Source organism: Vespa velutina, chromosome 1 (genome assembly GCF_912470025.1).
Source record: "Vespa velutina chromosome 1, iVesVel2.1, whole genome shotgun sequence".
NCBI classification, from domain to species: Eukaryota; Metazoa; Arthropoda; class Insecta; order Hymenoptera; family Vespidae; genus Vespa; species Vespa velutina.
Genome location: NC_062188.1, coordinates 7,587,612 through 7,615,111, shown reverse-complemented (window position 1 = coordinate 7,615,111; position 27,500 = coordinate 7,587,612). Strand labels below are relative to the sequence as shown.

At 32.5% G+C, this 27,500-nt stretch overlaps 3 protein-coding genes and 1 long non-coding RNA gene across 10 annotated transcripts in view; 3 read left to right on the top strand and 1 right to left on the bottom strand.

Moving 5' to 3' along the window:
* Positions 1-9,731: 9,731 nt before the first annotated feature.
* On the top strand, positions 9,732-11,553 carry LOC124948068 (ceramide-1-phosphate transfer protein). The gene is made up of 4 exons (XM_047491169.1): positions 9,732-10,038; positions 10,127-10,335; positions 10,425-10,600; positions 10,690-11,553. The coding sequence occupies exons 1-4, from the start codon at positions 9,911-9,913 to the stop codon at positions 10,810-10,812; spliced, it is 636 nt and encodes a 211-aa protein (XP_047347125.1). The 5' UTR covers positions 9,732-9,910; the 3' UTR covers positions 10,813-11,553.
* LOC124948050 (solute carrier family 28 member 3-like) lies at positions 10,613-16,109 on the bottom strand. 4 transcript variants are annotated; one of them, XM_047491155.1, is made up of 12 exons: positions 15,462-16,109; positions 15,179-15,383; positions 14,943-15,002; positions 13,954-14,459; positions 13,509-13,578; positions 13,229-13,423; positions 12,972-13,133; positions 12,811-12,904; positions 12,555-12,714; positions 12,268-12,436; positions 11,823-12,162; positions 10,613-11,649 (listed from the first exon to the last, which is right to left on the bottom strand). In XM_047491155.1, exons 2-12 carry the CDS (start codon positions 15,209-15,211, stop codon positions 11,582-11,584), a joined length of 1,857 nt encoding a protein of 618 aa, XP_047347111.1. In that variant the 5' UTR covers positions 15,212-15,383; positions 15,462-16,109; the 3' UTR covers positions 10,613-11,581. The 4 variants fall into 4 exon arrangements, with proteins under 4 accessions (XP_047347111.1, XP_047347087.1, XP_047347095.1 ...); XM_047491131.1 differs by having other exon boundaries at positions 13,509-13,674; positions 15,462-16,097; XM_047491139.1 differs by having other exon boundaries at positions 13,509-13,674; positions 15,847-16,097.
* Positions 13,819-19,303, top strand: LOC124948073. 2 transcript variants are annotated; one of them, XR_007100592.1, is made up of 4 exons: positions 13,819-13,874; positions 13,968-14,193; positions 14,290-14,407; positions 15,649-19,303. It is a non-coding gene; the product is annotated as an uncharacterized LOC124948073 (long non-coding RNA). The 2 variants fall into 2 exon arrangements; XR_007100589.1 differs by lacking the exon at positions 13,819-13,874 and having other exon boundaries at positions 13,884-14,193.
* Positions 19,304-26,379: 7,076 nt separating this feature from the next.
* The window catches only part of LOC124951903 (putative uncharacterized protein DDB_G0277255), a 14,271-nt gene continuing 13,150 nt past the window's right edge, over positions 26,380-27,500 (top strand). For 2 of the 3 annotated variants that reach the window (XM_047501000.1, XM_047501004.1), the window contains exon 1: positions 26,872-27,500. This exon is cut by the window's right edge and continues 3,851 nt beyond it. The gene's annotated coding sequence lies outside the window, so the exon portion shown is untranslated. The other variant, XM_047500990.1, reaches the window with a different exon arrangement.

Here is a 27,500-nt window from a genome sequence, read left to right as displayed (position 1 = left end):
CATTTCCCCATAATTTCCTATGTAATATCATGTAATATTTGTGAGAACGAAATTTATATACTTTTAAATAATAAGATATTATTATATTAATCGGGATGAATTTTTATATGAAAAATTTTTTATTAAGCTTCAAGGATAATCATTCGTTTCTCGTGATATTTTCATCTATTGATTATTTTATATTATTTTGAACAAGGATAGTTGTACAAAATATAAGGTTGTATCGTCGTCATAGTATCGTAATAAATCTGATATCGTGAAAACGCGACTACCGTCCGTATAAGAACTCGATGAGAAGCCCAACTCCGATTACTCGTCTCACTGGCTAATCTGATTTGAATCATCTCCTCCAGACCGAGCTCTCCTTAACGCTATTCCTTTGGTTTCGCTCGACAATCTCGTTAGGTCGGATCGACGTAGACCCGATAACGTGGGTTCTTGTATTGCTTGTACTTCGAGCAGGCGAATTAAACGTGTAAGGAACCTTCCTATTGTCGCAAGGTAGGCGGTAGTATAGCTCGATGATTCTCTTTTTTTCCTCTCTTTTTTTCTCTATCTCTCACTTTTTTTTTTCTTCAAGACACTAGACTAAAAGAATAGATGGTAGATGGTAGATGGTAGATGGTAGATGGGGACGGTTACAAAAACTCGTTCGTCCTCTGATTTAATTCTCGCACGATTCCCAACGAGATCAACTGTCTATATCGAAAAGAAAATTGTCGAAAGGAGACCACGGAGAATAAGAAAGTGAGAAAGAAAGAAAAGAAAGAGAGAGAGAGAGAGAGAGAGAGAGAGAGAGAGAGAGAGAGAGAGAGAGAAAGAAAGAGAAGGATAAAGAAGGAAAGACTCCTCGCGAAGAAAATAAGAAAGCAAATTACCTAGCAGTCACTCACCCCATCGAGGGTGAGAGGTGTCGATATGACATGTACGGGGAGTAAAAAGAGAGAAGCAAGAGGTATCCATGGGTGGCAACCCCTGGGGTTTATTACAAGGGTGGAATCAAATACACCGGGTGTCAAAAAATGAAACGACACCCTACAGCGTTCCTTCCCAACCCTCTACGTTCTGCGGAAAATTCGGTGGGACGAGGTCACGGTGAGTTACGGAAAGAATGGAAGAAGGAAAGAAAAAAAGAATAGAAGCAAGAAAGAAAGAAAGAAAGAGGGTGGGATTATATAGCGATTCGAGAATTCGCTTTCTCGTAGATAATAAAGGATCGTGGAATCAGGGCTGATTTCATTTTCGAAGTGCGTTATTCGCGTTGAATGATGACTCGAAATCTAATGCATTATAATCTTTTTTTTCTATTCTTTTTATTTTGCATATTTTATTTTTTGTTCCTTTCCAATTCTCTTCCTTTACTTTTTTCTTAAAATCTCTCTCATTTTCTGTTCCTTTTTTTCTTTTTTGTTTATCTTTTTCGATCTTCAAAGTCAAGAGAAATCATTCGAGAGAAAAACACAGACGTCATGCGTTTTCCTCTATGTGTTTCTCTTCGGCCCTTTACAGAAAATCGTTCCCTTTAGCGAGGAGCACTCGTCTCGGGAATACCATTGGCGCTCTTCATAGGGCGAGCTTTTAAAGGGGTAGTGCCACCCCCATTTGACGTCGTCACCCCGGTTTGCCGGCTTCGCGCTCTTGTTTGTTTCGTAATCTTTAAGATCGGAAGGGTTCCAGTCTTTCTCAGCACTGAAAATCTATTGTCACTTTGTAAGATTTCATCGAATTCGATAGATCATTTGAAATACGTGTTTTTCGAATTATGTTCGAATAAAAGATTCGATGAAAAGGGAAACACGTATATTTATGAAGAAAAAAAATATTATTCGTTTAAGATAAATCGATCGAATGAAGGATAACATATGTCGTACAAATCGGACGATACATTTTCAACGTAAGAGAAGGACTAAACTTTTCTCAGGATCGTCATTGCTCGAGGGAGATAGAACGGGTAGCGATTAAATATTATGACCGGCGAAGTCGTCCAAGACGTCTCCTCTTCTATTGAGGAGCCACCACTTAGCATAATTAAAATATCTCTTTACCGAAAATCTTGAGGATGAACCAACACAGCCGATATTATCTTTTAGATGGACAAAACTTTGCTTCCCACCATTTTTATTTTTATTTTCTTTCTTTTTTTATTTGTTTTTTTATATATATATTTTTTTTATTTTTATTCAAACTATATATCTATTTCGAAGAAAAAAAAGGGGAGAGAGAGAGAGAGAGAGAGAGAAAGAGAGAGAGAGAGAGACAGGAAGAGAGAGAAAGATGTTAAATAGTTGGAGATCGAGAAGTTATTAAGAGCAATTGCAAAAGGAAGTTCCTTTGTACTATTAAAAGTAGACGAAAGATAGATGAACATGAACAAATCGTCCATGATGGAAACGTCTCGTAGAGAGTAATGTCTTCTTGGACGTATACGAAGAAGAGGAAGAAGAGAAGGAAGAGGAAGAGTAAGAGAAAGAGGAGGAGGGTTTGTCAGAAGCAAGAGACGACTCGTCATCCAAAGGAATAGCGTGTAATGTCTCTCTTACTACGAATTCCCTCTCTCTCTCTCTCTCTCTCTCTCTCTCTCTCTTTCTCTTCTTCTCTCTCCCTTTTTCTCTTTCTCTCTTTTCCATTCTCACTCTCTCTCTCTCTCTCTCTCTCTCTCTCTTTCTCTTTCTCTTTCTCTCTTTTCCATTCTGTCTCTCTCTCTCTCAACCTCTCCTAACTTTCTCACCGTTTCCGAGCAACCTCCGATTACCCTGGTTACGTCGAACAAGTCTTTGGACTCTAACGTAACCTATCTTCGTATTCATAAAATTCAATAAACGAGTAAAGTAAGAAAGAATCAGTGAAATAGTAACGATAATTCTTAATCAGAATAGTTCCGATCCCTCGTAGTCGTCATCGGGTTTGACCAAGAACGACCCAAGAGAGAACGCAGCAGAAGCGATTCCAGGGTCATTTCCATTCGTCCCTTGCAAAGTGGTATCATTTCCCAAAGGAGCTACCTCTGAATCTCTCGGTCTCCGTGTCCTTCGTCAGAACCAGCTGTGCTGTTCGCCTTTACTTCTCGTCTTTTTCAAATGTACTATGTAAAATCGATCGGTCCATTTGCGTTGCACCAAGAAAAAAAAAAAAAAAGGAGAAAAGAAAAAAGAAAGGAAGAAAGAAAGAAAAAGAAAAATAATAAAAATGTAGAAGAAGAAAAGGAAGGAAGGAAGGAAGAAAGGAAAGATAAAAATGAAAATCCATCGATGAACTTTTTTTTAACCAAATTCTAACAAAGAATAAGATCACTCTGCGTTGTTCCGTACACCCACTGGAACACTTCGGTGGCTTCATCAAACACAATCATCGACGCGGAACTAACTACTAATGCTATCATTTTTTTCTCCTCTTTCTCTCTCTCTCTCTCTCTCTCTCTCTCTCTCTCTCTCTCTCTTTCTCTCTTACCCCAAATTCAAAATCTTTTCCACAGGAATCACATTGACTGCCATCGAATTTACATGGAAATGAAGAAGCTTTCAAGATATAAAAATATAACCTACTGTTTTATTACTATAATTTTGTCATAAATTAAGGTGAAAGAAAATTTTGAACAATGAAATTTCTTGATAAAAACGAAAGAATAATTTTAATGGACAAAAGGTTCATGTCCTTTTTCTTTCTCTTTCTCCCCCTCCCCTTTCTATCTTTCTCTCCTCCTTCCCTTTTTCTCTCCCTCTCTCTCTCATTGGATCTCGTTCGTAGGTAGAAGCGTACGATCGTGACAGTTTATCAAATTGCAAGCTTGCCCTCTACGCCCGTAAAGGGATGTAAGGGTCGTAAGGTGGAACGAGCAACTCGGAAGAAGAGGTTGAGGGAGTAGCTTATTAGAGCCACGACAGGAGGCAGAGCTCCACCTTGAAACCTCCGAACAACCACCAGCCTGCCGTGAGTCTTACCACCTTTCCTTCGCGTTCCTTCGGTCCTTCGATCCCTACCCTCTTGGCACGAGGCCTTCCTTGGCCCTTAACTTCTTCGTCCTCCTCGTTTTACCAACTCGAGATCGCATAGTTCCAACAGTGGAAAGGTGGCAGGGCGTAAAGGGTCGCTTGGGACCGACGTACTACCTACCTACTACCTACCTACTCCTACTTGGTACTCCTCTTTAATCTACGAGGTCACCAAGCAACGAGCTTAGAGCTTTTTACCTTGGAGGTAGACGTCGACGACCTCCGAGATATCGACGCTAAATTCATGAAAATTGTGTGTCCAGGCTAAACCCCCTTGAGGAACTTTTCTTGAGTGAATCTTTTACATTGTCCTACCGTTTGTTTCTCTTCTTACGTTTGTTCCTTGTAATATGCCATGCTATGTCATCATAGCGTCGTATCCATGATATATTGTATAAAACAAATTTCTTAGAGAGAAAAAGAAAATAAAATGGTAGAGAACTATAGGAAAATTTTTCTATAAACTTAAAGCGAGCCGCCGGAGAAACGGATATATCGAAGACAGGATCCCAAGGGACTTGTACTTTCTTACGCAACAACAGGACCGCATGTAGTCTGATTTCGAAGGACGAGACACACCGAGTCGGTGCTACTTCTCTCCAGGGGGTAGTTTTAAAATTCAACCCCCATACGAGAACGAAGGGGACGAAATGCATGGTACACGGTACTCATATCAATCCAAACGAGATCGATATCGAGAATGAGGAGGACTGATAGCTTTTCCTTTTTCTTTTTTTCTCTTTTTTATTTTTTTCTTTTTTTTTTTTTTTTCTCTTTTTTTTTGTAGATTTTAGTCGCTATTCAAAACGAATTCGAACTTTTCGGGAAATAAACGAAATCTATACGATCTTATTATTCTATTTAGAGTATCGTATATAGGGAGCCTACTCGTTCAACTAAAATCATAGGTTCTCAGTTAAGTTTGGATACGTGTAGCGTATATATCCGAAATGGCTGGTCACGCAGCGCTAATCGTATCGATCGAGCACTCTTAATCCATTAATGAACTTCCCAGGCTCGTTTTACCCCGGGTACCCAGGCTTTTCGCGCCATCTCTATCCGTTACAGGCTACGTACATATATACATAGAGAAGCGAGCATGAGTTTGATCTCTCTTTCTCTGTCCATATATATATATATATATATATATATATATATATATATATATATATATATATGTATGTGTATGTCACGTACGTTCGACGACAAAAGTTCGGGAAAAAAATTTTTCTACCGATAAGTGATCCTAATTTATCCGGGAATCTCCACTTTTTTCCCCGATGGACGACGAAAATTCAATTTCTTCTATCATTATGCGTAAGCCTGCGTTTCAATACCCTCATCTATAATGACAAATAATTTTTAATGTAACCACATATTTCTTTAACTAATTTAGTAATATTTGTTAACACGTTTATATTATCGAAACAAATTTTATTTAAATTAATACAATATTTAATTTTAAATAATTATCATTTTATTAATTCTTTAGGAACGAAAGCGCCCGTACAAGCACTATTAACAACGATGTTATACAAAACTGATACTGATAACAGCAATGGTAATGAAATCGCAATAAATGGCAAATATTAAATATATATACTTGACAATAGATAATTTCTCTTTTTACAAAATATATATCTGAGGCACGGTTATATATCTTGATCATAGTCCCTTTAAAGAGAGAGAGAGAGAGAGAGAGAGAGAGAGAGAGAGAAAGAGAGAGAGAGATAAAGTAAAAATGTTCAGAAAATAGCAAGTACCTTTAGTGAAAATATTCGCTTCGTCGGTCCTATTTATGATTTTCTCTCCTTCGATTTAGTCACTCAACCCTCCTCTCTCCTACTTACTACCTTCAATTGACTGAAATCCTTTTTACTATAGCGTACAGCCAAACAAACGATAGGTCTCCGAACGGGCGCGTTCTTCCGCGACGACAAATTCCTCAAATATTTATCCGCTAGCATCTCCTCCTTAGACCCTCCGTGGCATTACTCGTTGCTCGACAACGACGACAACGACAAGGCAACGAAAACGACAAGAAACGACTAAGAGCGACGCCCCAATGCCACTTCCGTTTCGCACACTTGCCGAGTGTGTCAATTCTGACGCCTATCGACGTATGACAAATACCCTCCTCGTCGAACCTGTCAACTTCTGACAAGCAGGACAAAAGGAAAGGAGGGATGAAAGTAAAGAGGGATGAAAATGTCTTTGGGATACCGCGACCTCCTTGCTATTTTCTGCATCTTCCTTTTTTTCTATGTTTTTTTTTTTTTTATTCTTTTTTCTTTTTCCTTTTTTTCTATCTAAAAATTTTTCTTTTTATTCAAACCTTTTAAATATTTTGCACAAGTATAATTTTCGATTGTAAATATATATATATACATGTAGACATACATATGTATGTTGATATATGTAGATATATATATGTATATATATGTGTATATATACATATATAACATACATTATATACACAACACCTATATGTATGTGTGAATATATATATATATATATATATATATATATATATATATATATATATATATCATTTAATTATGAAATATTATTTTCACTTGCCAAATCGATTAACTACCATGGTTATGAAAAAATTGTAATAATAATAAAGATTATTCCAGGTATATTGTATTTTAATGCATTTTACATGTCATAACATAAAAGTTAAATGTATAATAATACATTTTACGACGTATGTTCGAAAACTAAAAAACAATTTATATAAATTTATCAATTTTTTCTACCTTTTGTTTCGTAAAATTAATCACTTTGGCAAATGAACGGCTGATTTCTAAGTTAAAAAAAAATTACTGAATACGAAACGAATGGACAGAAAATATATTTAAAACATATTTTACTAATTAGAAAATAAATCATCGATATTTTTCGTGGATGTCAAAGAAAAGAAAAGAGAATCATAGAAAATTGTTCCTCTTTAAAGCCGAATAATAACAAGAAGAGAGTGTTCGTGACGCTCGCGTAGGAAGCCTGCAATTAATTTATTTTTCCTAAGTCGATCGTTAATTGTTAAACTTAGATGGGCGGTCGTCGGTAATCCCACAGTTAGACGTCGTTCGGAAGAAAAGAGGAAGAGACTGGAGAGACAGGACTATGTGACTCCAAGAGAACCTGACAATGTGTAAGTGAGCAAAAGAGAGAGAGAGAGAGAGAGAGAGACAAACAGACAGACAGACAGACAGATAAATAGACAAACAGATAGATAGATAGAGAGATAGAGAGAGACAGAGAGATAGAAAGAGAGAGAGAGAAAAAGAGAGAGAGAGAAAGAAAGGGAGAGAGAGAGAGAGAAGAAAATCGTTGCAATAATAGAAGCTAGAGACTGAAATGAAGTTAGTAGGAATGGTGAGATAGAGATAGAGATAGAGATAGAGATAGAGATAGAGATAGAGATAGAGATAGAGACATAACGAAAATAGGAAAGGGGAAGAAACTTGGGTGGCATGTTCGAGGACGGCGAAGAGAAGCGAGAAGTTTCAGAGGGAATCGAACAGCAGGAAGCCAAGGCTTCACCTCGACGTGCCTCGTGGATTGGGTTTCCAAGATAATTAGAATGATGATTAGAAGACAAGCACGCCTCGTTGACCAATTCTTCGTCGATCTTTTTTCTTTTCCTCTCTCCCAAGTTCGAATCGTCTTTTACTTTTCCTCTTATTCAAATATCGACTTCCCTTTTGAGGGAAGTGAGAATTAAGACCGAAGAAAAAAGAAGGGGTCACAATGAAGCGGGAAGAAAAAGGGCACCAACGATGGAATTACAATGTAACGTGAGATAATACCGCTCGTTATTTTCGGCCCGACCACGTTCGACCTTGTTTTTTTTATCTTGTTTGTCTTTTTTCTTTTTTTCTTTTTTTTTTTTATTTTTTCACTCTTCATTTATATATATATATATATATATATATATATATATATATATATATATTTTTTTTTTTTTTTTTTTTGTACAGAAAGCAAAAGAGGGGAAGATACAAAAAATGATAAAGTAGATAAGAGTCAACAAGTCTTATAAGATCTTGCGATGTATCCATGTATCTATATGTATGTGTGTATCTATGTAATACGAGAGTACTAGAAATACGAATCGAACTCTATTCTTATCTAGAACTTCGGATGAGTGGCATTACGGCACCCAGGCGACACATTTTTATGTGCCACAGTTACGATCTACGTATGATTGGTCGTTGAACTCTGTCCCCGTGAGATCACTTTGCTGGAAATGTCCCTGCCTACGTAAAAAAAAAAAAAATTGTGCCCGACGTGTATGCCATTCTGGTCACTCTCGTACGCTAACTTATTTTATCTCGCGACAAAATTTTCATCACATGTCGAAGTTGGTTGGAAACAAGGTCGAAGTTAGTTGGTTCTAGACTACACTCGAATGCAGATCTCTTCTTTACCGAGCGTTTTTTATTCCTCTCTCTCTCTCTCTCTCTCTCTCTCTCTCTCTCTCTTTCTCTCTCTTCTCTTCCTCTCTCTTTCTCACTCTCTTTCTTTCTCTCTTTCTCTCTCTCTCTTGTAGGTTATATTTCTTGATTCTCGTTGCAACTTGGCTTGGCTTCGCTTGGTTTGACTTGGCTTAGCTCTATTCGCGTTGAGGGACATGTGAATATTTGATCGGTCCTTCAACCTCCACCTCCTTCGCACAACCTCCTCCCACAACCTCCGACTCTCATCCAGCCCTCGGTCCCAGCTGCGGTGAATTATTTAACGTCTCCAGGGACACCGCTTACCTATGCGCACCGATGTGTCAGTCTCGAGATTTCACCATTCTTTCTTTGAATTTTACGGCATCACGCTAAGATAATATGGATTTTTATGACAACACATAGATTTATTTATATATATATATATATTATATATATATATTATATATATATATATGTATTTATGTATATATGTATTTCTAATATATATATGTATGTATATATATATAATATATATATTATATATATATATATATGTATTTATGTATATATGTATTTCTAATATATATATGTATGTATGTATATATATATATAATATATATATTATATATTATATATATATATAATATATATATGTATGTATGTATATATGTATGTATAATATATATAGATGTATGTATATATATATGTATATATAATTTATATATGTATGTATGTATATATGTATATATAATTTATGTATATGTATGTATGTATATATATATGTACGAATATATGTATATGTATGTATGTATATATATATATGTACGAATATATGTATATATAATTTATATATATATATATGTATATATATATACGTATATATGTATATATAATTTATATGTATGTATATATATATGTACGTATATATAATTTATATATATATATGTATATATATATATATATATATGAACGTATATATGTATATATAATTTATATATATATGTATATATATATATATATATGAACGTATATATGTATATATAATTTATATATATATGTATGTATATTTGTATATATATACATATATGTGTGTATTAAAGGGTCATATAAAGAAACTTTAATTGATTAAATTTAACTAAGATTGATATTTATTATAAAAATATTTAAAAATTGGATATTTCTTTGTCTTATATTATGTACCTTGTTATCAATATTATCTAGTATATTTTTATCTGTTATCTAGAAATCTATCGAGATTAAGTTCTCGAGTCAAATTTTATCTTGATTCTAATTTCCCGCCTCCTCAAGTGCATTCTGGGAATATGTCACGCACAAACACTTTTAAGAATATATAAGTAGATATCAAGTTAATAATATAATCGAAAATTTGCTTCTATTATATTAAGTCGATGTAGATAATGCAACATAACGTTTTATGATAATACAACAGTGAACGTTCGATGCGTTAATATAACAATGGCGGAAGGATCGGAGGTATGTTATTTCGATTTACGGGTTGTACATGATCATTTTGACAAAGCTCTTGTGCAGGATGATGATGTTGATATTAAAGCATATTTGGATGCCTACAATGAATTATACAAGTAAGAATTACTATGTATTTACATTATTTTATTCGTTCTTTTTAACAAGTATAACATAACCTAAACATATGTGAATTTATATTTGTAGGTTTTTCCAACTTATGGGCAGTGTATTCAGTTTTGTTTCTTCTGATTTGAAGCAAAAGATCGACGTTCTTGGTGACTTATTAAATAAAAATGATCGAAATTATATGACTATCAAGACCATGATCGAGTATGAAAAAGAAAACAAACTTTTAGAGAAAGCAGATTATGTTAATGGAGCACGTACTTTGCTGCGACTCCACAGGGGTTTAGGTATTATATTATAATAATTAGGAGATATCTATTGTGATATGTGTCATACTTCTGTCTGACATCTATTCATTTATGTCTTGTGCTTTTAGATTTTATAAGAGAATTTTTACAACAACTAGGAGAGATAAGTGACACCGATAAAACATCTACTTGCTGCCAAGATGCATATAATAAAACCTTAGCAAAACATCATCCATGGGTAATACGTAAAGCTGCAGTAGTAGCAATGTATACTATGCCTACTAGAGAATTATTATTTAAAAAGGTATAAAAAAGATACATTATGTAATTTATTTTATTATTATATTTTTATATTTGATGATACATTTAAAAATCACAATCAACGATGCACAGGTTTGCGGTGTGAATGTACAACGAAATGTAGATATTCTACCAAAAATGCTTGAAGTTACTGTCGATGTACTCAATCGTACTCATACTTTATTTGAATTGCATCAGCTGCACACCTTGCCATGAAAAGGAAAGTATTGTGATTAACTGAAAGTCTATACGTCAGCTTTCACCAGCTTTGGTTGAATTCGCAAAGTATAAATGTTTGTGAAACGCAATCAATGATAATTGCGTTATTATACAGGGTGTTTCAGTAGCTTTATCACAAATATTTATCAGGATAACTATTGGTGATACAAGGATAATTCTTGTTTAATTTTTAAATTTTATTTTATAATATGAGTATCTGTGTAACAGATTCTCAGAAATGGCCTTACAACCATTGATTTTGATAATCAATTAACATCCTACTTATCTAAAATTATTGAACAAGCAAATTAACATTAATACTTTATAATAAAGTTATTGAATCACCTTGGTAAACAATATTACAGATCACTATATACAAGCACGCTCGTTTTGTAATATTTACGTTATATAACAATTTATAATTATATTAACTGAATACGTACAAATAGACGTTAGCATGCGAACGTCTTTCTCAGCCATAGCATATCATATACCGAAAAAATAAAACATTCCTTTCATGCATTTTGATAACAAAGAACACGAATTAATTTTCCTTCGAGTAACTACGTCATATATTATATTTATAAAATTAATGAACGTTTATACAATAATAATCTTTATGGAAAAATGTACATGGTAAATGAATCATATTGCATTGTCTTTCATTTATAAATGCTTCTAGAAGTTATTTACAATGTCCTTGTTTAAATCGAGACAATAAATAATATTGCAACTAGACGTATAGGTTATGTAACCAGATTTTTTGTTAATACTCGAGAGTATAATTGGAAGTTACATTAACCATATGAGAGGAAGTATCGTCTATCAGCATACCTACAAAAGAAATAAATTGATATAAGGAAGAAAAAAAAGAATTATTGAAGAATAAATACAATGATTAAATATATAAAACTAAAGAAATTATTATTATTCTTTGGCATACCTATGAGAGAAATAAATGAATGTAAGAAACAAAAATCAATATTATTATAAAACAGTCTTTTTACCGGCAACAGAAGCTGTGAGAAAACAAACAGCACTGCCAGAGATAAATGCTCTTATTGTAACATCAGTGATCTCTTTTTTCTTATTTGGTGCTAAATTGCTTAAAGAACCAATCATGATACCGATGCATGCAGGATTAGAAAATCCACAAAGGGCATAGGTGGCAATGGCTTCAGATCTACTAGAAAGTCTATTCTGTTCTTTATATATTCCAAGTTCTTTATAAGCGATGAATTCATTAATGACAGTCTTTATTCCTATCAAGTATCCAACATCTTCGCATTCATTCCACGGTACACCCATGATCCAACTCAATGGCATAAAAATTTTTGATAAGAAATACTAAAAAATAAAATACGCTTAATATTCCTTTTGAATGATACAAGACAATACTTAAACAAAAGAAAGAATTAAAACAAACAATCAAAAAGAATATTTTCTTATTACCTGGAACTTCCAATCGTTAAATCCCAAAAGTTGACCGAACCAAAAGAGTAGACCATTGATGAAGGCAACAAATGATATAAAAGCTATAATATTAGCTATTATACCAAGTATTACAGGAATTGCTGCCAGTGCTCCATTACTCGCAGCATCCAAAATTCCAGAATCATTTCTGAAAATTATTTCTTTTTTACATGAATGTAAAATCGTTGAAATGATATACATGTATGTATATATATATATATATGTGTGTGTGTGTGTGTGTGTATGTACATCAATTTAAATCTTACGATTTCTCCAATTGGATGTTGTCCGAATTGGTTTGACTTTCCTCTGTCTCAGGATAAAATAATTTAGAATAACAAAGGGCAGCCGGGGCTGACATTACTGATGCTATCAGTAAATGTGCCGGATCGGCACCAAATTTGACATATGCAGCAAAAACACTACCTACGAAAAATCAAAGAAATCTATTATATTTATTCTTTAGTAAGGAAGATGATTTTCATTTCCTCCTTTTTTTCTTTTATTTCACATTCGATATACCTGAAACCGAGGCAAACCCAGAACACATAACGGCATGAATTTCGGAAGATGTCAGTTTACTGACATATGGTTTTATCAATAAAAGAGATTCGGTCTAAGGGAAAAGAAAAAGAACAACATCAACGTAACATTTTTTATGATATTCCAATAAAATATATTACCATTCCAATGAATGTATTTGATACACTATTCAACGATTCGCATATCGTGGTTCCCATGATACATTGCAAACCCCATCCAAATTTCATAACCACCCACTGCATAACTCCAATATAATATAATATTTGAATGAAACAGCTAAAGAAGAAAATAACTGGAATGACCTTAAAGAAAAATCAAATATCAATGATATAACAACAAAGGACATCATCGTATATGAAGATTCAAATAAATAGAAAAATGTACATTGAAAACAAACCGAAAAAGCGAAAATTCCTTTTTGAACAAGTTCCTCTGAGAAAATAAATTCATCGCCTTCTTTCGCGTAATCCAAAAAGGTCGTTATTTTGTTTGAAATGCAATCAAAAATATTTCGGCCGACGGACCAACGTATGGTAAATAAACCGAATAAAAATTGCATTATTATACCACACAAAACTGGTCTCCAATTGATCTATGTCAATGAAAATGGACATTTATATAAATAAATTTTTATCAAAAAGAAGTTGGAGGATTTCGATTCGAAATGATTTATTTACGTGAGCCCGATGTTTTGAGAATATCCATCCTAGAAGCAATAGGATTACGACACCAAGGCCACTGATCAGTCTATTCGTCGAATGTAAGGTATCGATGATGAGAAAGGCAACGATGGCCGTGAGTATTAACAAATATATCAGTGTTACGAACATTCGAAATCCATATCTGCGATCGATCGAATTATTTCAGTCGAATAATTTTGTTTTCTTTATCTTAACAGGTTCGTTACCAATGTTTTATATATATATATATATATATATATATATATATATATATTTTACAATTTTATTTTGAAAGTTAGACGTTATTCAAAAGATATATATGATGAATTGACAAAAAAAAAAAAAAACAAAACGCGGTTTGAGGTGAATGTTCTTTGCTCTACCGTGGTAACGAACGTGTTTCAATAAAAAATAATAAATATATTATTAAAGATTATATTACCTTGTCTTTTTTAGCCTTTCAATAAATCTTCCAACCGGTCCAAAGAAACGACAAATAGATTTTGCAAAATATCGCTTAATTACACAGTAATAAAATAATCCGGTATATGTGAAACCCAAGAGTAACAAGAGCATACCATAACCGGTACACCAGCAGAAACCGCAATCCTTTGCTAAAAGAAGAAAAAAAAAAAGAAAAGAAAAAACAAGAACGAAATTAAGGAAGTCACTTATCTTAATTGTTAGTTCTTTTTTTATAGGAATGAAAATCATGTATATAAGGAACAACGTTAACAATACGTTCAATGTCATACATTCTTTGTTTTTGACCCAATAGTTGGTGGCAAAGGCAAAGTAGATCACTACGAGACTATTTAACAGTATCAAGGCTAGAAATTTGACAATTCTTCGATGCCTCGAAATGTATGCTTCCATGGCATTACGTGTCGTCACAAGTAAGTCGAATTTCTTTTTGGATACATTGTCCTCCTGTATAGGAAAGATAGACTACGAAAGAATTTTGTTTGATCTATTAAGGGCACCTTATCCCAGAGATTTAACAAAAGACTAATCTTCTAAATATTTTATGATCACGATATTAACGACAATTCTTTGATATATTATTAGAGATAACATAATGACAATTATCTATACGTGTGTTTATATAGGCAAATGGAATTTTACTTGTTTAATTAATTTTGTATATTTCATTGTGAAACAGTAAAATCAAAAATATTTTCAATAGATTTTAGAAATACGTATATACGAAAGAAGTTGTATCTTCGGTTTCACTCCTGAATTTTTTTACGATATATTGATTTGTTCATTGACATTTTATAACTAGTGGTATTATGCAAATTATTATTTTCAAGCGCAAGAATGAAACGTGTATTGTAAACGTCGAGATTTAACAATAGATTGTAATCGATAATAGTATATATACATACTCGACAATGCTGAGAAAACAAAAGCATGTAATATTGTATTTACCTCTTCTTTCTCGTACGATTTCTTATTCTGCGTGCCACTTTCTAGATTTTCTAACTCGTTCTATAAAATGTTTGGAGTTAAGATAAATGTATTAAAAAAATTATCGTTTAAAAAGAAATTTCCGATAACACGAATGATTACATTGAGAGAGAGAGAGAGAGAGAAAGTTTTTTAACGATATAACTACCGAAGGACATATTGATAATATGACTCATACAGAAAAAATGCACAATTACCTCTTCAAATCCTAGATTCATTATTCCAGGCATATCTCAATCATGAAAGAGAAAAATGAAATGAAGAAAAAAATATTCTCTTAAATATTCTGTCTCAAACTAAATAATAATTTCTATTGTTTTTTCTTCTGATTGAAGAACAATACAAACTTTTATATCCGTAATAATTTACGAATCGTTTAATTTTCAGATAACCATTTAATAGCTAAAACATATAATAAATAATCATTAAAAAATATGAAAAAGAATGAACAATAAGAAGAACTTTTAGTTATGTGATTACTCTTTTGCACTTTCGTATCACACAGTCACTGAAATTTGTATCGATCACTTTACTTTTCGTTTTTTCGAAGCTCACACTTTTATCTTGTCTTTTTTTTTGCTTTTAAAGTTAGATAAGAATGCGCATAATTATCAGTTCATTATATACTCTGTTTCTTATATATACTTTGTTCTTTATTTTTTCGTAGATCGAAATGAAAGTATAAATGTTTCGTAACGTTATACAACAACCAGCTGTAGTCGAAGATAACACTGTTGTGAGCGAAAAAAGTTACTCGTGAAAGGCCAAATTTTATCATCAAATATATTAATCTCACTATATAATATATAGATCGTAAAGCACAATCACAATATTTCAATACACCAATAGGTTCGCATATATCTACCTCTAAAGAGATAAGTCGTTAAACCACTACTGAAGATTGAAGCCGATGATATCTCGTATAGCTCTATCTACGTTGTAAGGCTTAGACATTCATAAGAAGTGGGGATTTATACGTACCTAGTACAAACGTGCTAGTACGACATACTTACGTTTTTAAAACCTATTACGTTTGATTAATTGATTTTCAATTTCGTTTTCATGTGGTGCTTCGTTTGAGTAATGAAATAATAATTTCAATAAATATATTTTTCTATTCAATAATTATACTTTTGGATAATTAAATTTTTTTTTTCATAAACAAACGCATATACCGATAAATAGAATTATTTATATTATTAATTGAAACTATTTAAAGAGCGAAGTATTGAAAAATAATGTTTAGAATATACTTCCTTTCATTGTTATTTTATTACAAAACTAGTCACTGTCGATGCGTAAACTTCATCGTAACCGTGGTCTGGCGTTAACATTGATGCTCACGTAACAATGGCTTTAACGTAATAAATCGTCGTCGGTAAAGTATTACAAATGCGAAGAGACATTTAAAGCGAACGATAAAAACGTGATCTATGGGGCCAGTGAAATATAAAATGAGATATTGAATTGTTAAATCAAGAATTCTACTTCGTAGAAATTCTTATCATTAATATGCGTTATGTCTATAATAATCTACAAGCAATAATATTCTATATTTAAACCAAGTAATTTTTCTTTTTCTTTCTTTTTTGTAAGATAGATTAATCGATCGTAACGACTGTAAGAATATATAAAATATTATAAAGTATTATTATAAAATATTATATATATATATATAAAGTATTTTTATTTTTTAGCATATAATAATATTTACAAAAAGGTTTTAAATATGTTAATGACAAAGATGAGAAAACTCTGTATAAGTCATTGTACAAGTAATTATAAAAATGCGCAAAAGTAATTCAGCTCTTTATTCTATTTATAGTACATACATAATATTGTAAATTTAAAAAGAAAATTTTAATGATAACACACGTATAAATATCATTATCCGAAAAATCTTATCAGGGTTATCTTACGATAATGTAATGATAAAAAATTGGTGCATTTTGAATGTATTAATTGTATAACTATATTTTGAAAATCTACATTGTATAAAGAGAAAAAAATCGTCAAATATAAAGTATATTGGAGATGCTGTTAAATTGAATGAAATAATAACTATAAATGGCAATTGTTTTTTCTTCGAAAAATCAAAGATTTTGTTGATCGAATTTATTCGCATTATTAACAAAACTTAATTTGTTGATTGTCTTTGACGATTATACTCGTTATACGAAACAAAAAATTACATTTTACTATTCGAGTTAAAATTTAGGTGAATACTAAAAATTAGTCATATTTTTAAAAATATTTTAAAATATTTTAAGACAATAACAAAATAAGAAAGAAAAAATTCAGTAAGACACGCTTACAAAAAGAAATGATAAAATAGCATAGTATAGCGTAGAAAATATTATAGAACAGTATAGATTATTATAAAAAACGACGATAACGAGGATAGCAGAAGATAGTATGAGATAGCATAAGACAGGACAGGAAAAGTTGAATTGGATCGGGCTAAGTTGAACTGGACGGATCCAAGTCGGGTTGTGCCGGATCGAGCCAAGCGGATCCATTACATGATATATTATCATGTACTATGTCTTTTCCTATTCTATTCTGTATTATTTATATTCTGTCTTTTATCATCTCTTATACTATCTTTTCCTATTCTATTCTGTCCGTGATGTTCTGTCTGTGGCGTGTCTTACTTAAAACTTTTATGCTTCTGTTCTTTTTTTATCTTTTTTATTTCGTTGTGTTGTGAAACATTTAAAATTTTCTTAAATTGACAAATCATTTTTATTCTTCAATGAAATTTTAATTGAAATAGGAATGGATGATATCTCTTTACGAAATGACGAATATACTTATCGTTCCACGAAACATTTTTTCAGGATGATTATTCTCGTTAAAGATAGATTGACAATACATAGATTAATAAGGTTAATACATACGTTAAAGCAAACAGAGCGAAGTAAGACAAGTCGATTTTTAAAAATAATACACGTGTCTCCGTCGAAAACATTAATTTTCAATCACGACTTTTGCTTTCCTACGAACGTCTAGCAGATAAAAACTCACAAACAGCGGTCACGAAAACCAGCATTTTTGATCCTAAGATTTTGGCAGGGCTTACTTAAGACGAACGAGATTTAGAATTCGTACGAGAGGACTCATTTTCGAGAGGCGCCGAATTCTATTTATACAAGTCCAAGACGAGTTTCATGCTCTCGAAATTCTGTTTCATTTTGTGACGGAAAAACGAGGAGGTTCGTTCTGTCATTAAAAAAAAAGAAAAAACATGAAGAAGAAAAAATAAATAGAGAAAGAGAGAGAGAGAAAGAGAAAGAAAGAGAGAGAGAGAGAGAGAGAGAGAGAGAGAGAGAGAGATTTAAAACAGTAGACATATTTTAACCACATCTGTCAATTTGACAGGTAGTAAAAAAAAAGGAAAACACTTTTTATATTCCTTACTATTTTTAGTTTATTTAATTTTACAATAACAAAGAAATAAATATAGTTTCCGCTTAAAAATTTTCTGATAATTATTTCGAGTGTACGTACGAGTTAGAAACGATCAATAAGATATATTGACGATTATTGTATCATGATTTTATTATAATGTCAAGTTGTTTTGTATCTTTTTTTTATTATTATTATTATTCTTATTATTATTACTATAATGATTTTTTCTTTTATATATTCTTTCGATTACTTCTTTGTTTTCTTTGGTTCTTTTTTTAATCCTCATCCGATTTTCGGAACTACTATTTGACTTTGTTGTCCACGCGATCAATAAGAAATACTAAGAATTATTCTAATTTTATTATCGCGTCACTTTGTTTTGTATCTTTTTTATTATTATTATTATTTTTTTATTTATTTATTTATTCTTTCGATGATTTATTTGTTTTGTTTTGTTTCGTTTTTTTTTTGTTTTAATCCTTATTCGATTTCTTTTGAATTCGGGTCGTTAAATATGGAATTGACATTGATATTACGTTAGAATATTTCTCAGAATCATTCAACAGACTTTCCCTTTTTCATCGAAGCCAAAGAATAATTTCTTCATATTTTTACGAATTTTGCATCATAAATCTCTCGATCTTACCTGGTTCGTTCGAAGAATTTACCTGGAATTGAGGTCCGGCGGATGAATTAAATCATTTTCAGAAAGAGAGAGTGAGAGAGAGTAAAAGGAAATAAAAGAGATGCGTCGTAAGAGCGAGAGAGACAAATAGCTCTTTTAAATAGCCGGGCCGTCTAGAGCATTTGCGACTGCAACGTGCAAAATATCGCATGCACTCGACATTATGCGACTCAAAGACGTATTTCCATGGGAAACCACTCCTCTCTAAAATGTTTTACACGTGTATGTATGAATGTATATAAATAAATACATATACGTATATATATTATATACGTATATATATTATATATATATATATATATATATATATATATATATATATATATATATATATCTGTGAACGACATATGTGATCATCGGACAATTAATAACTTTGAATTCTTCGAATCATTTTTTTTATTTTAAATTAAAAATAATTTTTGTTTTTTACAGAAGCAATTCGTAACAAGTAGATATATCTACGTGTGTGATTATCGTATATGATCACAAAAGAATTAATTATTTTTAATTCTTCGAATTGTTTATTTTTTGTTGTACATTGAAATTTTTTCCGTTTTTTTTTCTTTTTTTCTTTTTAAAAAAAATTCGAATTGTCTGGTTTTGTTTTATTTCGAAATAAAAAAGAAGAAGTTAGAAATGTCTTTTCTCTTTTCTTGTATGCCACACCTTTGTAAATTTACAGAATGTCGACTCTCATTCTAGTAATACAGATTAGAAACGCAGTATGCAGCTCACGTTATCACGACTGATACGCACCGATTACACGAACGTTTACACGTGTCGGATTTGTACGTCAGGAGAGAGAAAAAGAAATGTTACCTTTTGTTAATTAGATATTCTTACAAGTTCAGGATTAATTTACAAGATAAAGACTTAAAACATCTATTTCTCTCTCTCTCTCTCTCTCTCTCTCTCTCTCTCTCTCTCTCTCTCTCTCTCTCTCTCTCTCTCTGTTTCTCTCTCTCTCTCTCTCTCTCTTCTCTCTTTATATATATATATATATATATATATATATATATATATATATATATCTATATCACACGTATAGAAACACGTCGCTCATTAATATTGTAAAAAAGGAAAAATAAATAATATAATTATAATAATATTCCTAATTTATTACTATAATTATTATTACGATAATTACAATATAATAAATACTATCTCTCTCTCTCTCTCTCTCCCTCTCCATCTCTCTCTCTTTCTCTTTCTCCCTTTCTCCCTTCCTCCCCCTAATAATTATTTTAATTATTATAATAACACATATTTTAAAGACATAAGTTGTATATAGAAATATTATTATAATAATTATATATATATATATATATATTATATATGTACTTATATATTATTATTATATAATAAATCCTATATGTAAAATATCTGTTATAGGCAATAATAAAATTATTAATAATAATTATTATCAATACTAGACAATAATTAATATTAGATAGTAATTATAAATTTTTAATAGAATCTTACTCGAAATTTTGTCACGTATTTGTTTTTTCGTATATACAAAAGGAAGTAGAGAAAAGGAAGTTTGAGATTTATTCTCGCGTAAGAATACCGAGTAATCGGAGGAGTTAGTCCGTCATCAAGGTTGAATCGTCTGGCTCATCTCAACGTCGTCGAAAGAACGTCGTGGATCGGGAAGACGATGCATCGCTTATCTCGTCTCGACGAGACAAGCGATATTTCCTTGGATGTCGCCTTCAAACTTTTCTCCTTTTGATCAAGGACACGATAGGTATACGATCGTATTATTCTTTTTTCTTCTTCAACCTTTAAATAAATAAAGAAAGAATGGACAAGATTTATGTAATTCTGTTGTTGCGTAGTTAATACAAAATACAGTAGACCCCATATAATACGATTTCACATAATACGACGAAAAAGATTGAAACGTCTCGTTGTATAAGTGTTTATATACATATTTTTACAGTTTTATATACGTATAAACAACATTTCATTGTTACATATCAAATATGTATTTTATATTTTTTGTCATAAACTCTTGCGTCAAAAAAAAAAAAAAATATATATTTCCAAATGTATACATAATTTATGTTTGTATAATCGAACTCATGTACAACACTAATTCATATATCGCTACGTGTTATATGTATGTATACAGGGGTTATGGCATATTTTCTTTTTCTCTTTTGCTTCGTCAATCGATAACATATTTTATTTCTCGAAAATTTGACGAATAAAAATATAAATTATCTATCCATTTTCCTTCTCATTAATAATAATAGCTAATGATATAACAGCAGATGTTCTACGAATTATTTCCACGAACGTGAATCGTACAATCTTTAATTTTCCTTAACGTGATTATAGTTAGCCGCAACATTGGAAGATCTACATTCTATGTCCTTGATAATTTTGTACGTGACATTTTCTATTTTCCACTTCTACGTAGTAAAAGGTTGGCTAGACAGACGGTGGCAGCCAGCTTTAGGTTTCTGGAACGATGCCAGACACGTTGAAGATAGCGAAATACGAGATACACCAGACGTTTCGTTACGTCTGGTTGAAAGAATAGTCGATTTGTCAAGATCTTTGTCAAATCGACTGGATCAAACGATTTTTTCTTTTTCTTCTTTGCCTGCGTGTGTTCTTTTTCCTTTTTCTTTTTTTTCTTTTTTTTTTTTTTTTTTTTTTTTTTGACTTCTTCGTTCATTTCTCGCGAAAGAAAAAAGAAGAACCGAGCACGATGATTTTTTTTCTTTACAAAGCTAGACGCTGATAAATTCTAGAGGATGAATTCGAGTCGTGCGAAGTTTGCTGCCTCACGTGGAAATAATAAACCGACGGTCCTAACTCGTCTAGTCTGATCTGGGTATACCAAGGTTCTGGACACACGAGAATGCAAAAGAAAATTGAGTACCAAAGTATCTTCCATCTTCTCATTCTTCATCTTCTGCGAATGCGCACAATGTGACGAAATGTGTCTTTTTGCGTTTCCGCCTTCATCTCTCCTTCCTGCGTTTCATTTCATCCAGTTATTCGCAGTATCGGATTCGATCTCTTCTTCCTGCTGATAAAAACGGGCTCTTCTTCAGATTTTTTTCTAAGATCTTGATACATACATTTGATTACAAAAATTTTATCACGAAGGAAAAGTGCTATTTGTATCTGGGTTGTGTCAGGTGATCAACATGTGATATACGAGTAAAAAAAAATTTATCTTCGTTTTAAATCCCAAAACAAAATGTTGATTGTAAAAGTATATGAAGTGATGATTAATTATTATTTTAATTATAAAAGCTATAATTGAATCAACATCACGAATAACACTTTATGTTAAGTTTTGATCAAAATTAAACAGAATTTACAATGAAATATTCTTCTACGGTTCTTTTCGATCATTTTATACACTATACACAGATTGTAGATATTTCATCAGAAGGTGATGTAACATTGAATATAAAAAACACGTTAGATAGAAGATAAATCTAAAATATAATTTAAAATTTTATATTTTTATCTCATTTAAGATTGAAATAAAATATATCATTGAGACTTCTATCTGTTCTATTGTCTTGTTTCAATTAAATAATTATGAAGATATTCATTAAAACTTATTGAATATAGTGTAACTTAAAAATTGCTTTTCTTCCAAAATCTTTTAAACATGCTCTAAACCAGAGTTTCTCAATCTTTTTGTTTATAACAATATCGCGGTTGAAATTTTTATATTAAACAATTTTTAAAAACCTGGTAGACCAAAATTATTGTATATTTTACACTTTAAACATTGTACAAGAACTTTCTCTTAGAAATTAATCATTTTTTCTAAACTTTGCGATTCTAAGGTTCTTAAGGTTTTGACCTAAGTTTTGCGATCCATTAAAAATTTAATGCGTTGCTTATAGGTAGAGAAACTCTTCTTCTTTATTTCTCTTTTAGAGAAATTCAAAAATTTTCATTCAATGATAGATATTTTCTTTCAATATCTACGAAATGTGTGTAATAAATAAAAAATAATATTCATTTTTTATCTTTTAATACATAAAATCAATGTATAAACGAAGTATTACGAAGAATTACGAAATAATTATAGATTAAACTGAACGACTATCGGATAATGTGTAATCGTAGGAAACCGTAGATAAACGTGAGCGTTCGTATACGTGGTTACGTTGTGGCTCCTTCCTCTTCATCTCTCATTTCTATTGGCTCTTGTTACGTTGGAATGTCAAACACGAGCGAGCTTTATTTTATATATGTATGTATGTATTGTATGGTATATATATGTCGTAGCACGCGACAACACTTTCAAACGGACCGATTGGATTCCAACTCCTTTTTTCTATCTCCCTTTTCGATCTACTCCCTTCAAATCCTCGATGTTACAACTAACATTTGCTAATTTCTAAATGATATGAATCTCTTTCTTTTCTCCTAAGTTTTTCATTTTTGTTTTTATATTGTATTTATATCAGAATTCTTATATGATTTTAAACGATTTTAAACGATCAAATTCTATTGATCATTATAAACGAATTTTTCAAATAAAAGTTGTTACGTTCGGAAAGGGCGGGGAGGGGAAGGGTGGAATATAAAGTTTATCGGAGTTATTTTCTCGAGATATAGGAAGTTATAATTTTTTTTTTTTTTTTTTTTTTTTTTTTTTTTTTTTTTTTTTAATAGAAATCGATATTTTCAATTTAACAAAAGTTATAAAGAATATCAATAATCCAATGAATACCTACAATGTATCTTTTCATTGATATTTCTTCGAGTTATGGCGATAATAGTTATATTACGATACAGCACGGGACTTGCGATTTTTGATTTGACATTGCGATTGTGATTGTGGTTATGGTTGTAGATGTGATTGGGATTATGATTATGATAGTGACTGTACCATATCGTAATTATTATCGTCATAACTCGATGAAATATTGATAAAAAAGTACACTGCAGATGCTCATTCAATTCATGTTAATATTCTTTATAATTTTTGTCAAAAATGAGACATCGATTTGCATTAAAAAAATATTGTTAATATGTTCCGTACCTTAATAACTTCATCCGTTACGAGATAGATGCAATGATTATTACATTTGTTCCTCAAAGCTTAACAATTTTTATTTGAAATATTTGTTTATAAAATCAATGGTATTTATATAGATGCCATAGATATATGATATATAAATATAAACATAGCAAAAAAATATAAATATAATGTATTACGACAATAAAATTATGATCATGAAAGAGAAAATAGTAAATAATTAATTTATATATATATATATATATATATATATATTATATTTATATTTATATTTATATATATTTATATAAATTAGATATTAAAAATATGATCTCAATCTATAAAGAAAAAATGCAATTTTTTCATTGTATTTATTCATAAAATAAAAAAGCTTCTGAATTTTACATAGAATTCTAGGAATTCAACAAAAATTCGAAATCTCCATATATATAATTATAAACGTAAATAAATAAAATAAAAAAATTGTATTTAATATAGTTTTTGATGTCAAGGGTTCACACAGTTTCATATATTCTTTTTTTTCAAAAGTTTCCTTCCATAAAAAATGGTGAAAGGACGACCACTTCTGTCTCTCTCTCTCTCTCTCTCTCTCTCTCTCTCTCTCTTTCTCTCTTTCTTTTTTTCTCACACATACACATACACACATACAGTCGCTCAAACGTACGAAATCATAATAATAAATTGATAAAAAGATGGAACGAGAAAGAATAAAATCGAAAATCGTAACAAGAGTCAATGCGGAGATGTCGAATAAAAAAGTAGTTCGCGCGATTAGAATCGATCGAATCGAGATGCAAATTAAAACTTTCGAAAACGATTTGAATCGAAACAAGCGATAAAAAGAACGAAAACGAAGAGACGTAGAAGAAGAAAAATAAGATAGGAGAGAGAAGACCGAAGAATAATATAAAAAAGAGATTGCGTATCGCGTTGAGAAGGAACGTCGATCGGTTTTCGAGAGAGGAGACGATAAGAGAGAAAAAAGAGAGGAGAGATAGAAAAAGAGAGAGAGCGAGAGAGAGAGAGAGAGAGAGAGAGAGAGAGAGAAAAGAAAAAAGAAAGAAAGAACAAAAAAATAAAGAGACGAATAAATAAAAAAAAAAACAACAAAAGAAACGATCGGATCGCGTCTATGCGTGGGTGCGCGACTTCGATTGCGCAATCCGTTCGAAATTCAAATCCCGATTCCAAGAAGCGATCGGCCTGGACTCTGCTAAAAGGAAAGAGAGATAGAGAGAGATAGAGAGAGAGAGAGAGAGAGAGAGAGACAGACAGACTGAGAGAGGCTCCTGCCGGATTCCAAGGAGGCCTTATCGCGATTGTCGTCTGCTTCGAACGACGTAGGAGGGTGGACGACTCCAATGCAAATTGCACCATTTCCATTCTTTTTTCTTTTTCCTCTCGTCTTTCCGTCTCTCTTTACGCCTCCCTTCGAGCTCAGATCGTTTCTTTTTTTTCATCTCTCTCTATCTCTCTCTCTTTCTCTTTTCCTTCCTTTACAATTCCGATCGAAAGGTTTGAGCGATACACGTGTGGGCGGTTTTGAGAGAAGGTGTTCGAGTTTAGGCGATTTTTCTGACATCAGAGATTTCCATCGACGCTTTAAAGGATCACCTGCGAGAGTACGAACAAGAGTGAGAGAGAGAGAGAGAGAGAGAGAAAGAGAGAGAGAAAAACTTTCTCCCCGACGATGATCGGTCGGTACTCGTTGACGAGTGGGAGAAAAAAAAGGAGGGGAGGATCTCCGTGAGGACCTCCACGAAGGTCCATCGAGAAGGCTCCCCGGCAAGGACGACGAACGATGACTGTTACGAGTGCAAACAACAATTTGATGCCGCGCCGAGACGGGCCCCGTGCGTTATTTATTTTGGTACGTCTAGACGCCAGATTGTCTGTCCGTACGTCCGACTCTCGCGACGGAGGATTCGGAGCTGACGTCAGCAGCCGTTGCACCGCGCGGACATTCGGCGGACTCGCTTGGGATCAAATTGCATTCCCTCCCCTCTCCCCTTTTTCTTCTACTTCTCTCTCTCTCTCTCTTTCTCTCTCTCTCTCTCTCTCTCTCTCTCTCTTTCTCTCTCTGTTTCGTTCCTGTCTTTCCATCTCCTTCCGTCTCTTTATCCCTTCCTTCCTTTTTCCTTTCTTTGTCCCTTTCTTTACTCCTCCCATACTCCTCACGTTCTTTTCTATCTCCCTCTTTCTTCCCCCCCCCCTCCTCCTCCTCCTCTCTTTCTTTCTTTCTCTTTCTCTTTGTCTCTCATCTCAACCATACGCATCCTCCGTGTTGCGCGTGCGACGCATCCAGCGCAACGGGATGCACTTCGAGCACACACGTGCCCATTGGCGCCGCCTTTCCTTGCGAATCCTCGATTCCTTACGATCCTCTCTATTACTTACACGTGTAACGAAAGCACTTTATTCTTTCTTTCGTTCGAACGGAGAGGAGGGGAGGAAAGGAAGTTCTCGATGATAATATAAGATAATTTTATTATTGAGAAATTTCCATATATAGTTAGAATTTAAATTTATATATAAATTTCGTTTAATCAGACCGATAATTTGTATAGATCTATTCGTTCTACGCCTATGCCGATAGCTACCGATAACTCTGACTAACTCGACGTGACAAAAGGGTGGTGTATGCGTCATTTCGTTTCTGATCGACTTGTTTACCACCTCACGAATTCGACCCTGACATGCTCGGCGAATAATTTTTTTTTTCTTCTTCTGGTATTAGAGATATTTGTTGCTTCATCGATACGATCCTTTGAATGTGAAACGGAAGAAGAATGGACGTTAGTATAAGAAGAAAAATAAGAAGAAGATGAAAAAGGAGAAGAAGAAAAACAAAGAAGAAGAAGAGGAAGAAGTAGAAAAAGAATATAACGATGATGATGAGTAGGAACGAAAGAAAAACGTCAAGAAAAGATTCGAGACGCGGTACGCCGCACTTCCGGCATATCCAGACAAGAAAGAGAGATAGAGAAAGAGAAAAAGAGAGAGAGAGATAGAGAGAGAGAACTACCTCGAGAGGATTTATTTTAACCGTTCGGACCTTCGAAAGGCTAGTATTAGCCGACCGTTAGGTAGCCGGCCAGACGGTGCGGACCACTTTTGGAGGACCGAATTCTTTAACCTAATTTTCGCGTTTTATGGCGTCACGCTAATTTAACGTCCAGCTAGTATCCTAAAAATATATTTCTCCTACCGTTCGTTCGTTCTTATGTTCGTTCTTATATTCATTTCCTTCTCTACAAATTGCAACGCATGAATGTGTGCGAGAAGAATGTTATTTAAATTATGACTGACACCTGTGAAAGGGTGGATGGAGTAAAGGGCAAAGGGTGGATGGGGAAGTAGAGTCCAAAGTATTTACATACTTTCCAAGAAGTTT

Bases quoted from the DNA above. Each gene is read 5' to 3' on its own strand.
- LOC124948068 (XM_047491169.1), top strand. From the start codon at position 9,911: ATGGCGGAAGGATCGGAGGTATGTTATTTCGATTTACGGGTTGTACAT. The intron at 10,039-10,126 runs GTAAGAATTACT...TTATATTTGTAG, and splicing joins GCCTACAATGAATTATACAA to GTTTTTCCAACTTATGGGCA. The intron at 10,601-10,689 runs GTATAAAAAAGA...AACGATGCACAG, and splicing joins GAGAATTATTATTTAAAAAG to GTTTGCGGTGTGAATGTACA.
- LOC124948050 (XM_047491131.1), bottom strand. From the start codon at position 15,211: ATGCCTGGAATAATGAATCTAGGATTTGAAGAG. The intron at 12,715-12,810 runs GTATATCGAATG...GATTTTTCGTAG, and splicing joins TGGGTTTGCCTCGGTTTCAG to GTAGTGTTTTTGCTGCATAT. The intron at 11,650-11,822 runs GTAAAAAGACTG...TTTCTTTTGTAG, and splicing joins TCTCACAGCTTCTGTTGCCG to GTATGCTGATAGACGATACT.